Here is a 14,659-nt window from a genome sequence, read left to right on the forward strand (position 1 = left end):
GAATTTCGGGACTCATTACCTATTCATGGGACACAAACAAGAATAGCACAATTATCAGCAAAGATATGAACAAAATTTACTATGATAGATTAACCATATTTTTAAAACCCCATAATCACATCCTTTAGTGAACTGTACCTTTATGCAATATGCACATGCATGTGCTTATGCACCCACTCTAGGTATGTCACTGACATGTCAATGCACTTGGTGCAATATAACCAAGTACTGTAATTTACTATATGAATTCAAGGTGCTTGTATTTAAATAATTCAATTTCATGCAGTTTTATAGTTCTAGTCTAGACTACATCTCAGAGATAAACATTATAATTTTCATCCGTTATTTTTGTCAGACAGCTTTAAATAATTTCCAGATGTGGCATTGCTTATCCAGTGAAAACAATGAGCTCACAGTATCTCCATACAGATTAATCATTAACCTACCCAATAGCTAAAATTAACTTTAACGCGAGCAAATTGCAAAACACATCAATGCAGCTGTAATCATAACATCATATATAAAATAATGCAAAGGAATATTTAAAACATTCGCTGATCTATATAGAGACAGAGGCTCTTGCAGACCAAAACAATCATATAACTAGGCCTGTCGCGATAGTCGATAAATCGATTAATCGCACAATAAAAAAAAATGACCTCGATAATTTTTCCGGCCGCGATAATTTCATTTGCATACTTGTTTGTTATCCGCGACTGAATGACAACTCTCGTTTCCTTAGCGTAGGAGAAGCGAACCCTCTTGTCAGTTGCATTGTCTTTTGCGTGGGGAGGCGGCGCTTGTCAGTCACATGGACTTTGTGTGAGAAGTGGGAGTGCTTGAGGCGACTGCAGAGAAGAGCAAAAAGACGAGACGCAAGTTGTGACATGGAATTGGTTTCAAAGCCAAACGCGACAGCTGCCGTGTGGGAGCACTTCGGATTCAAACCGAATGACCGTGGTGAACCACTTAACCTGAGCGAGCCGGTATGTCGCATTTGTTGTAAAACAGTATCGACTAAAACCGGTAACACAACAAACATGCACATGCACCTAAAACACAATCATCCGTTGCAGTTTTCCCAGATGGGAAAAAAAAAAGCTACAACAGACGGGCCGTCTTTGTCTTCCCGACAGTGCACCATAACTGGGGCATTTAGTCGACAAACAAAATACAAACAGGACAGTGCAAAATGGTGTGCACTCACCGACAGTGTAGTTCGCTTGATTGCTAAAGAGATGCTGCCCTTTAGTATCGTCGAAAAGCCGGCATTTCGACGAATGCTGCAAACATTTGACAGCCAGTATGAATTGCCTGGGAGAACATACGTGTCACAAACGGCAATTCCACAACTGTACAACAGCATTAAAGATGACATACTAAACGAGATCAAAGACATCCAATTTTTCTCTGCAATTCACTTTTTTTGCTGGAGAAATTATTTTTCAAAAGTTTTTTGCATATGGCTTGAGGCTTTTTGTTTGTTTGTTTACACAGGTCCTAACAGGCAGTTTTGCCTGTTATGGAATGCATGTTGAGCCTATTGTTTAATATTTTTTGAAGTGCAATTTTGTTTACATCCATTTTATTTATTGTTTTTGTATTTATTCATGTGCATTTTTTGTTAACAGAGACTGAGAATCCATTGCTTTTATTGTTTTTGGTTGCTTTGTTCATTGTTATTGTGGATATTTAAAATGTTTTCCATTTTCAGTGTTAAATAGTCTAAAAATAAACGTTTTTGAATTTTGAAAGGCGTATGTGCATTATTATGCCATTATCATTATTCTTGATGAAAATGGTCTCAGATCGACAATATTATCATTTATCGCAATAATTTCTTGGACAATTTATCGTCCAGCAAAATTTGTTATCGTGACAGGCCTACATATAACAGTTAACACTTAGTTTCTATGTAATATTAGCGTAGGAATAAAGCGTTGAGTAAATTAGCATACATTACCTGCACCGCTGCCACATTCAAAGGCGTTTCATCCTTTCCACTCAGTTGATGTGGGTCTGTCTTCGTGCCCGTCTATAAAATCATTGTCGTTTATTATGTGAAGGTATAGACCTTTCTCACAACTTCCGTATTTTGCACCGGAAATACGCAATTGCTGTGTAAACCTATTTCCGCCCCAGTATGCCGGTAACCAGTTAAACAACAAAGATGGCGAAAACATCGAGCAAGATTGTTTGTAACATCAAGACCACGACTGTTATATTGCTTTAATAAAGTTGTACATGTCCTCAATACTATCCATACATAACCTTATAACCCTAGTCCTCGGTCTAAGTGGACACACTAGTAATTTGTTAGCCTGATTGCTCTCTAACGTTAGCTACGTTACTTACCTTGAAAGTTATGGATAAACGGGACGTTCTAAAACGCTTAAAGTTTCTGTCAAACCTTACTTGGAACCAACACTAACTACTATCAAAAGAACAAGCCCTTATTCCACAGATAAAGTGAATATCACGTTAAGCGTTTTCTCCCCCAAATAAGCCCATTATAAGGAAACAGCTTAACGTGGTTTACGTACCTCAACAGCGACCAGAGAAAACCAAACTTCTGTTAAATTTTACTTATAATAAATACTTGCTGCTGTCAAAAGAACGAGCTCTTATTCAGCATATAAAGTGATCGCCCCCCATAGAAGTCCATTATAACAAACCATGTTAATCTTTTTCCTTAATGGAGTTCTATAGGGAGAAAAGCGTGATATTATTCACTTTATATGCTAAATGAGAGCTCGTTCTTTTGAGAGCAGAAAGTGTTTATTATAAGTGAAATTTAACAGAAGTTTGGTCTTCCCTGGTCGCTGTTAAGGTAAGTTAAACCACGTTAAGCAGTTTCCTTACAATGGGCTTCTATGGGGGAGAAAACGCTTAACGTGATATTATTCACTTTATCTGTGGAATAAGGGCTCGTTCTTTTGATAGTAGTTAGTGTTTGTTCCAAGTAAGGTATGACAGAAATTTGGGGTTTCCTGGTCGTTTTTTACGTACGTTAAGCCACGTTAAGCGTTGTAGAACGTCCCGGATAAACTCTTAGTGGAAAAATGTATATCCTTTATCCAATTTGTTCCTCTTTGTGATGGAGTTTTCCTCCACGACTCTTATCAGGTCGGCAAAAGTTATCTTTGGCAAACCAAGTGAGGGAAGTTGTGTAGACTCTCTCCATTTTAATTTTAAATTACCCGGCTTTCTGCTGTGTTGACATTACACAGGAAGTCTGCATACCCTGTGAAAAAGGTCTATTGGCACATTTGTTATCCTTCCACTTGCTAAGAAAAACATCTTACCGCAGATGACTTGTTTAGCCCCAGCCATTGCTCAGACTCTGCCGTTAGCGCGGGTGGGTTTGAATTTTGGCGCATGCGCAGAAGCGGTATTGTGACATTCGCACACAATCGCTCATGTATTTTAATGAAATGCGTTTTAGTTCATTGATGATGAGATCACATATGGACAAACAGTTACAAGTGTTTTCCCAGCTCAATAACTCTATAATACATTCCTCTTACAAGTAACTAGTACATTGGCATTTTTTGAACAGGTTATATATTCATTTCTATTTTTCCCCCAGAAAACTGAATTGAAACAGTTAAGCAAAAAATATTTTGTTATGTGATTTACAATAAGCAGAATCTTTTAGGCATAAATGGTTAATACACTTGCTTAAATTCAATATATACATTGGTAACAAATGGTCAAAACACAGAGCACCATATATAATTTTGATATATATTGTTAACATATATGGTCATATCATATAATACAATATACAATTTTAATATATATTGTAAACATATATGGTCATAACATGCAATACCATATAAAAGTTGACCATATATATACTTTCAATATATGTTCATATACAAATTGTACTAGGGGAAATTCATAAATGGTATAAACATATATCTACATATATCCAGAAGATGTATATATGTGATAATAATATATTGCCCTATATTTCACAAATATGAGAGTAGCACTTCTGATATAGGGACATATATGTCATATATTACATTTCTGTATGGGCAACCACAAGATCAATAGGGTCAACCACAAGATCAAGTTAATAAGTCAATGAGAATTCATAAACACAAAGCATCAGCATCATGATCAGCATCCAAAGACCATTTCATTTCAACACATAGCAGGCATAAAATTTCCCTAAAATAAGTTGTTTATCAGTAAGAGCTGGTTGTCAGTAAAATCATTAACTTCAGTATTTATACTCCCGGTTTCACAGACATGGCTTAAGTCTAGTCCTAGACTAAAATGTAAGTCTGAGCTGTTTCAGCTGGAAGAAACTTGCACTGGCTGATCTTAAAATATATCAGTGCCTTTGTTTTGATGCACACCAGTAATGTTTTTTTTTTTTTCTAAGCACACTTATAAAAAAAATACTTAAATGTTCTAATTGAACTATGGCCTAATCCTGACTGTTTCCTAATCCTGAGTCTAAGCACTGTCTGTGAAACCAGGCCATAATGTTCTGAATTAAGTTTTGAGTAATGTATCTCAAATACCTTGATTTACAATTTACATACACACATGACCTGTTTTCATCATTTTTATGGCTATTACTACGTTGATGCTATTTATCTCATAATTAGATTATGTGACTTTAGCCTGGTTTTAACAGACGGGGTCACATTCCATCGTGTTGAATTTTTTTTAACCTGAAGAAGAGACACTGAAGAGTCAATAAAAACCCTAAATCCAGCACAGAGGGGTACAGTGAATGTAGAATGAAATGTGTATAAGTGTGTGAGAGTATGTGTGTCAGAGATGCTGTAGAAGGACAGAGTGCTGCCCTGCCAGTCCAGATACACTCCTACTCTTTTAGAGGAGTATAGGGCAGGTATGTCAGTGCTATGTTTATTGTGCCAGAAAGTAAATCTCTCATCAGAACAATCAAGACTCCAGGACCTTTCATTGAACCCAAATCTGCAGTCGTCACTTTCTCCTTTCCTTCTCATTTCTTTATGTGCCACTGATATAACAGCCCCCCTCCACCCGCTCCATTCAACCTCCCAGTAGCAGCGTCCTGACAGACTCTCTCTACACATAACCTGAGGAAAGAAATCAAATCTCTCTGGATAATCAAGATATGACTGATGGTCCTCCAAACGTGTCACCTTTCTGTTCTCCTCAGACAGACAGAGATAAAAGTTTACTGTGCTTGGATCCAGTGTGAGATCACATGCATCTGTACACAAGAGAAACATTAGAGGAGAGAATTAGAACAAAACAGAACAACAAAAGGTGTGCCTATTTGTTTTGACAAATGTACTGTATACTGTGATCGATCTTGAAGACTTTGATATACTTTTTAAGCAAATCAAAGCAATTGTAACTTTTTATGACCCTATAATAATGTTAAACTACTGCAGTGACTGCCTATTAGATGACTGTGGCTGGTGAAATCATATCAAACATCTTTATCATGTGTCTTTCATGCATGGTGATGTATGTAAAATACTTGAAAGAAATCTGCACACTGTTAAAAATCTAACAATTGCAAGTGAGGTGAAAGCAATGTAAGCAATTTCCTGAAAAAAACAAGTACTCCTCGCTGCAGACTGTAGCGCGGTGACGTCAGGTACCTACGTCAGGTATGTGTTTACCGCGCATGCGCAAAGTGACGTATGGTATGCCTGTGTAATTTGCATTGCGTGGTGACGTTAGGCGTTTTCGCGTCGTTTGTGACGTAACGCGTCATTAAAACGCATGCGCATACTTAACATAATAAGGTGAAAAAAAAGAAGGGGAAAAAACAGTAATATGTAGTACAGCACAAATCCATGATTTTAACCATGTCTGAGGTAAAATTATATGGAATTACAGAGTTTATTCTGTAATATTTGTGTAGTATTATATACAAGGTATTAACATTGTTGCACTTTATTTCACTGTGTATATTGTAACATTACTCTGCACCTTATATGTTTCTTATTTTAACCTTTCCTCTGTCATGATTCTTGTTTATTTAGTATAATTATGGACATTTTTCTGTTGCTTTGGCAATTCTGCCTGTGGAATATTTAAGCCAATAAAGTAGTATTAAGTTAAATAGACTACATACAGTATATTTTCAGTGTCTACATCCCATTTTATGCATGGTGCCTCCAAAAAACCAAACTGATAACAGTGATCTTTTATTGCAAACAACAAAACAAAATATAATTGTATATACTGTGACGAGTCGGCTGCCTCCCCCCTAATTATCATCATCACCCCGTCCCTTATTCGCCGCCCTTCTCCAGGCTCCCAACGGGAGTGGGTGTGTATGGGAGAGGAGAGTCGCGAAAACATCCCGGGCTGGCGGTGTGTGATGAGAGCACGTGAACTGAATGAAGCCTCATCAACGCCGCTGCGGGTCCAGATGAGGACCGCACCCGTGACGGCTGACGGGCCAGGATGCCGGGCCGTTTCATCCCCTAGAAGTGCCGCGTAGGCGGAGGAGGAAGATGCCGCTGAAGAAGCCGCCGCCCCTCGCGCCCCGGACCTGAGCAGGCGCCTTCACGACGAGGACACCAGATTCCCCGTTTATTTGGACACATTTACCCCCTTGGAAACTTGTTTTCTTTTACTTTCTGTTTAATAAAAGCCTCTCCGAGGCCTGACGCCACACCCACTGTGTCTGTCGTTTGCTCCTCCCGCCACAATACATATATATTTTTATATATAATAATTAAAACTATAAACATGACACATGAGGACAAGAGAAAACAACAACAAAAATAGTTTAAAAAAAGTTAATGAACATGCACATGCGCACATTGCGCAGTAACGCCAGTAAGAATAGCGCGCATGCGTGTTATATACATACCATACGTCACTTTGCGCATGCGCGGTAAACACATACGTGACGTAGGTACCTGACGTCACCGCGCTACAGTCTGCAGCGAGGGGTGTCTCGAAAAAAAGGTGTATGTAAAAAACATGAGCTAAGAGTAGTAGTGTGATTAATACAATTTTTGTTTTAGTTTCAGGGACATGCTTTATTTAAAAAAAAGAGTTATTAAAAGTGCATTGCCTGCAAAAGAGACTGTTCCTGTAATGTAGGAATTCGACACAGGAGTTGAAAATCCATATGCAGCTTTTATTTAGAATTGTAGTCAAACAAACTAGTTCCACTGATATCGTATACTATTTGAACTGAACTAAGCTGGATGATGACAATGATAAACTGCCTTTAACTGAAAGTTGAGTGTTTACTGTTGTCCTTTTGCATTATTGACACACTATTTTCCTACTTAATACTGTAAAGCTGCTTTGATACAATCTGTATTGTTAAAAGTGCTATATAAATAAAGTTGACTTGACTTGACAAGCGGGGGTCACATCACTAGCAAAGAAAGTCAAATAGAGTGAGACTGTAGACTAATCCATAACAAAAGGTAAATGGTCAGGGCAGGCAGCAAGAGATCATCAAACTGAGAATAGACAATGGCAAAACAAGGAACAAGACTAGGCACGGAAACCAGGAAGTTTGGTGTGAAGCAGAGCTAACAGTACTTCTCAACTAACTATGGGTGAATGCAAACTTTATAGATGGCCAAATAGGGAACAGGTGTACAGTCGTTTACATAAATATTGGAAATTGGAAAAGTTGCTGCTTAAGTTTTTATAATAGCAATTTGCATATGCTCCAGAATGTTATAAAGAGTGATCAGATGAATTGCATAGTCCTTCTTTGCCATGAAAATTAACTTAATCCCGAAAAAAGCAGGGGTTCCCAACCTTTTTTGTTCCGGGTCCCCCTCCCTCTGCGGGCAGTTTTGAACCCAACCCCCCCAACCCCCCCCCCCCCTTCTTCTTCTTCTGCATGTTATAAAATAAATCTAATTTCAAACAAACTTTAATTGAAAGCTATAGGCTACTCTATAACCATAAAAGAAATCATCTACTCAATTCTAACTTTTAAAATAATATATATATACATTTTCAGATTTAAAGCTCCTAAATTTTTCACTTCAGACATTCTTTACAACTTCAAAGTACTATTTCTTAAATAAGTGAACCTGCAATACCAAACAGGACAACAGGGAGATGCCAAAAGACCACTTACTAAACCTGTCCCTTTGAACTTGACTATCTACTGTTTGTATCCATTAAAAAATAAACATACAAATTACATACAAACATTACAAACATACATCCTCCTCTATCGGTGAGCATCCATTATAAAAACACACATAATTTGGACGACTAGGCAAATGTTTCAAAATTTTACGAAAAATACGATAGGGATCAGAGCCCCGAGTGCGCATAGTTTGTAAATCAATTTATCTACTTATGCGTGCCTAATGTATGAATCTGATACACACGAGTTTTAAACATAAGGCACACGCAAGTTCGTTATCATTACACTGATCGTCTTTACCTTAACATTAGCGAGACGGTCTGCATCTCTCTGCAGCCGAGAGATGTAGTTTGTGTGCAGTGGTTGGAAGTTTTGAGCCGACATTCAGTCTGTATTTAACAGTGCTTGAGGCTTGCTGCGCAGAGTCCGAAGCAATCAATCACAGAACATGAGAGAGGCCGTGCTTTGATCATTTTCATTCAGCACATTAAGGAAATAAAATAATCATAGGATAATGTTTAAATTAATTTTAAGATATCTTATGGCTCCCCTGGAGGATCACTGAGGCCCCCTAGTGGGTCGCGACCCCCCGGTTGGGAACCATGACATTAAATGACCTGCTGAGATCATTTCAGTAATCGTCTTGTTAACTCAGGTGAGAATGTTAACGAGCATTATGGAGATCATTATGTCAGGCTGATTGGGTTAGAATGGCAGACTTGACATGTTAAAAGGAGGGTGATGCTTGAAATCATTGTTCTTCCATTGTTAACCATGGTGACCTGCAAAGAAACGCATGCAGCCATTATTGCGTTGCATAAAAATGGCTTCACAGGCAAGAATATTGTGGCTACTAAGATTGCACCTGAATCAACAATTTATAGGATCATCAAGAACTTCAAGGAAAGAGGTTCAATTCTTGTTAAGAAGGCTTCAGGGCGTCCAAGAAAGTCCAGCAAGCGCCAGGATCGTCTCCTAAAGAGGATTCAGCTGCGGCATCGGAGTGCCACCAGACTGTTGAGGACTGGGGCAAAGTCATATTCTCCGATGAAGCCTCTTTCCGATTGTTTGGGGCATCTGAAAAAAGGCTTGTCCAGAGAAGAAAAGGTGAGCGCTACCATCAGTCCTGTGTCATGCCAACAGTAAAGCATCCTGAGACCATTCATGTGTGGGGTTGCTTCTCATCCAAAAGAGTGGGCTCACTCACAATTTTGCCCAAAAACACAGCCATGAATAAAGAATGGTACCAAAACACCCTCCAACAGCAACTTCTTCCAACAATCCAACAACAGTTTGGTGAAGAACAATGCATTTTCCAGCATGATGGAGCACCGTGCCATAAGGCAAAAGTGATAACTAAGTGGCTCGGGGACCAAAACGTTTAAATTTTGGGTCCATAGCCTGGAAACTCCCCAGATCTTATTCCCATTGAGAACTTGTGGTCAATCCTCAAGAGGCAGGTGGACAAACAAAAACCCACTAATTCTGACAAACTCTAAGAAATGATTATGAAAGAATGGGTTGCTATCAGTCAGGATTTGGCCCAGAAGTTGATTGAGAGCATGCCCAGTCGAATTGAAGAAAAAAGCCTTTGAAATGTATGGAGTGCTTGTAATTATATTTAAGTATCAGTATTTCAGTATCACAGAAACAACTGAAACAAAGATCTAAAAGCAGTTTAGCAGCAAACTTTGAGAAAACTAATATTTGTGTCATTCACAAAACTTTTGGCCACGACTGTAGGTGTAATGAGTCCCATGGGGTGGATTATGGAATTTGTAGTCCAGTGAACAGAGACAGGGCTTCCAGACACTCCGCAAATATAATGGCAGACCAAGGTGGAGCTGACGGAGGGAGGAACCATGATGAGGGTGGAACTGGAGGTGCCAAGGGTCCTACTGATGGAGACGGAGCCAGGGAAAGGGGTGCCCAAGGCAGAGACGGAGAGCCAAAGAGGCTTGGTGACACTGAGGGAATGGAGGGCCATGGTGGAGCCAATGGCTCTGGGGACCGAGACACAGGTGGGGATCCGGGAGCCCGCAGTGGAGCCAGAGGACTAAGGTGGAGTCCAACGGAGCCAGAGGGATGGAGGGACGAGGCGAAGTCTTAAGTGTCTGATCGAACTCCCGGGAGCAGAGCGATTAGCCATGTCTCTACCATAGCATTCAGTCCCAGTGGAGCTAGATAACTCAACGAAAACCAAAGCAGACTCTCCTAAATTCTCCTAAATCACAAGATGATCCACTTGAGCTTGACCAAATTGGGTCCAAATGCGCTCTACCACTTCAGGGTGGAGTCTCCATTCCTAGGGCCTAAGTCCCTGTCTCGACAGGACGTCTGCTGCCACATTGGGATGCCCAGGGATGTGAACTGCTCTCAGCAAGAGGAGTTAAGAGTTGACGGTGCGTACCAACAGAAAGGGCTTCAGAGCCTGAAACATGGCCAGCATCTCTAGCCAAAAACTGATGTGCCACGTGAGGTGGTGACAACTGGAGAACCCAACTGGATTCTATAGTCTCCTCTACAGTGTGCAGGACACATTGAGACATGTTTGGCAGAAGTCTATACGCTGCCAGATGGTCTACTTAAGGGGATCAGTCTCTCGAGACTGACCTCTGGTGCCCTGGAGCGGAGGACCGGCGGAAATAACCACGCTGGCTGGTATCCTCCTGGGAGGATGCAAGCCTCTTAGAGCCACTACATTTCTGGGTGGACAGTGAGAGCTGTGCTTGCTGGAGACGGCCGTGCCCTGAAGCAGTGGGGGTGGCAGGGTTGACAGACCAATCTCCTGAGGGCACTGAGAAAAGACGGGCACCGTATGATGAGGTGTACACCACTCTTCCCCAGAGGGACCTGCCCTCAAAAGTCCTGGACCACAGGCACAGACATAAGCTAGCATACATTTGCTGTACATATCATAAAAGGCCAGAAATGTCAATATCTTGGAGTAAGAGAAGAGCAGACATAAGGATAAATTTTACAACGCAAAAGAGAACTCAATTGGTTCTGGTTTATAAGTGCAGACACCAAAGCAGCACTTCTCACACAGCGCACAAGTCGAGTAGCCTACTCTCTCGTGTCTCATGGACAGAGAAATACACACAAAATAATGTTGAATTGTCAACTTTGAGTTTTGATGTGTATTCACGTTAATACACTCGGTTACAACGTAGGTGAGCGTATACAATTGGGAGAATATCAGATGTGTTAGTACATTGCATCCATACGTTCAGTTTTAAAGGGACAGAAGCCTGATTTAGTTGTTGTTTTCTGTGCCATTGATGTTAATCAAACAACAAAAGAGAGAATATTACTCAAAGCTTTTGACTAAGTGACTTTATTAGCCCTAATAATGATTAATCTAATGTATTTATATAAATATGTCTGCTTGAAAGAATGAAGAATGTTGTAAACAAGTTGTTATAAAGAATGCATAATTAGACTATATAACCATTGGTATTTCATTGAAAAGAAGACCATGTACTTGTTTCTTTATAAGAAGTGGTTTCATTTAATTTTAATATAAAGGCATGTTGCATGTCACAGCAGTGAAGTCTATCATGATAAAACCTTAATATCAAACTTATACAATAAGTTTGGTCATTTTGGAGAAATGCTTAATAAATGATATTTAGTCGACTAAAACTAAAACACATTCAGATGACTAAAATATGACTAAAACTAAATGGCATTTTAGTCAGAAGACTATGATTAAAACTAAATCAAAATTTCCTGTCAAAATTAACACTGATCTCTAGGCAGTAGATGTGCCACATGAGATGGTGGCCACTCCAGACACTGAGCTGAGTGGCCACTCATGACCACTCCTTAACCGATGAGGGAGGCATCACAGCAGAACCAGAGCAGCATCCACCCACTTGATGAAAGGTGCGGGGTGAGAGTGCAGTAAATGGCTGACTTAGCAGGGGCTGCTCCTGCCCAGCAGCCTGTAATGATGTGACACAGCCTGCCCCCTCAAGAGCGGATTGTGCATGCTCAGCTCCTGAAAAAAACACACATAAATTGTGTGAATTCCCACCCCTGAGTAGTGAGGGCAGGGAGACAGGAGCGATCCAATATGCAGTCTGCTCATATTGAACAGCATCGATCTCCTCGGAAAAAGATAGCTGCACAAGCTCTCACTCAAAGGGGGAAGAACCGCAGCGTGGGCTTCTGAGCTGCGAGAGAGAGCGCTAGATCTAGGGAGAACGGCAGAGAAAAGGCAAACCCATCTCTAACCCATTCGCTAGATCCATGCTGCGATCACACAACCGCAGCATCTGCTCTGCCTCAGCAAAAGCAGCAGCTGTCAAACAGACAACAAATATACTGTGTGTATCCCCACCCTAAATAGCAAGGGCAGAGAGGGACACACCGTCTAAAATGCTGCTGCTTATATTTGTAAGAATGCTTGTAGGACATAGTGACACTCTCAAATAAAGAACTGTGCAAACTGGCACAAAAACACACACACACATAGAGCGCTTGATGAAAGACAGAAGCTGCTGGTTGCATGCGCCCACATGCTTGCACTTCATCCTGCAGCATCTGGACAGACCAGGGACTTATGTGAGGATCCTGTTTGTGGACTTCAGTTCGCGACCCACTAGGGGGCCTCAGTGATTCTCCAGGGGAGCCGCGAGATATCTTAAAATTAATTTAAAAATTATCATTATTAATATGCTAAATGAAAATAATAAAAGCACAACCTCTCTCTCATGTTCTGTGATTGATTGCTTCAGACTAGGCGCAGCAAGCCTCTTTGCACTGTTAAATACAGACTGAATGGCGGCTCAAAACTTCCAAACGCTGTATGCAAACTAATGTTTCTGACTTCTCACAATCTCACAATGTTCTTACAAGTCACCTTGATTGCTTAGGCCAGAGGTGTATAATCTTGCACCTGGGGGAGCAACATCCTGCAAAGTTTAGCATCAACCAGCTCCAACATGCTTGCCTAGAAGTTTCTAGTGAGTCTGAAAATCTTGATTAGCTGGTTTAGGTGTGTTCAATTGGGGAAACAGCTAAACTCTTCAGGATAGTGGCACCACAGGAACAGGTTAGGACATCCCTGGCTTAGAGGGTTAATTCTGCTATTGATTCACAAACTATGAGCACTCTCTGGGCTCTGATCACTATCGTATTTTTGCATGAGATTTCAAAACATTTGCCTAGTTGTCCAAATTATTGTGAGTGTTTTATAATGGATGCTCACCCATAAGAGGAGTGAGGCTCGGTGTTTATGGGCATCAGGCGCGCACTGACAGAGTTCACTGATCCCGTCTTCGTCGAACCTTTACATCGATGTGTTTCAACAGATTTAGAATGTATTTGCTGTATTTTTAATTCATGTATTGATTTTTTAATGGATACAAACAGTAGCTATTCAGTCAGTCAAGTTCAAAGGGATAGGTTTAGTGGTCTTTTGGTATCTCCCTGTTGTACGGCAGGTTCACTTATTTAAGAAAAAGTAGCCTGCTCTGAAGTTGTAAAGAATGTCTTAAGTAAAGAACTCAGGAGCTGTAAATCTGTATGTATATATATATATATTATATATATATATAATTTTAAAAAGTTAGAATTGAGCAGAGGGTTTCTTTAAAGATTATAATGTATATTTTAAGTTATAATTTAAAGTGAATTTTGAGTTTTTTTATAACATGCAGTAGAAGAATAATACGGCAAAACAAATGTTTTGGTTAATAAAAAAGGTTTAAAAATAAATACTTGCCTCTTTACTGCAGAAGTACAGTATAAGAGGACATTTCAGGCATAGGGGGCCTTGCAAAATTGACCAGAGAAGGAGGGGGGCCCCGAAGTAAAAAAGGTTGGGAACCCCTGCTCTACACCAACAATTGCACCTCTAAAGATCCCTCTGTCAAGCTCCTGAAGTTTGCAGATGACACCATGGTTATCGTGACCTTCATTTCCCAGGACCTGAAGTGGGACACTCACATCGACTCCATTGTAAAAAAAAAGGCCCAACAAAGGTTGTACTTCCTTCACCAGCTGAGGAAGTTCAACCTACCACAGGAGTTGCTGAGACAGTTCTACTCAGCCGTCATCGACTCTGTTCTGTGCACATCAATAACTGTCTGGTTTGGCTCAGCTACAAAATCAGAAGATTGCAGAGAACAGTTCGGACTGCCGAGAGGATTATTGGTGCTCCCCTGCCCACCCTTCAAGAACTGTATACATCCAGAGTGAGGAAAAGAGCTCAGAAAATCACTCTGGACCCCTTACATCCAAGCCATCCCCTCTTTGAACTCTTCCCATCCGGCCGGCACTACAGAGCCCCAAATATCAGGACTACCAGACGAATGAGCAGTTTTTTCCCCCAGGCAATCCATCTTATGAACAGTTGAAATGTTCCTCCCATTGTGCAATAAAATGTGTGGAATAACCTGATCTATTGCTACCACCTCCTCCCTAACACATCCCTGCATTCCATCCTATCATCTATAGCTTTTTGTCTATTTATGCTTACATATGTGTATTTTTCTTATTCTCTTATTTTTATTGTCTGTGCGTTGTTGTCTCTGTGTACTTGAAGCTAAT

The 14,659-nt window shown here is 40.3% G+C and overlaps 1 protein-coding gene across 1 annotated transcript in view; it reads right to left on the bottom strand.

Moving 5' to 3' along the window:
* Positions 1 to 3,503: 3,503 nt before the first annotated feature.
* Positions 3,504 to 14,659, bottom strand: part of LOC141291554 (neoverrucotoxin subunit beta-like) — a 46,934-nt gene continuing 35,778 nt past the window's right edge. The window contains exon 7 of the mRNA XM_073823709.1: positions 3,504 to 5,221. Within this exon, the coding sequence (XP_073679810.1) occupies positions 4,611 to 5,221 (611 nt within the window). The 3' untranslated portion in view covers positions 3,504 to 4,610. The remainder of the gene's footprint in view (positions 5,222 to 14,659) is intronic.

This window comes from Garra rufa, chromosome 18 (assembly GCF_049309525.1).
Source record: "Garra rufa chromosome 18, GarRuf1.0, whole genome shotgun sequence".
NCBI classification, from domain to species: domain Eukaryota; kingdom Metazoa; phylum Chordata; class Actinopteri; order Cypriniformes; family Cyprinidae; genus Garra; species Garra rufa.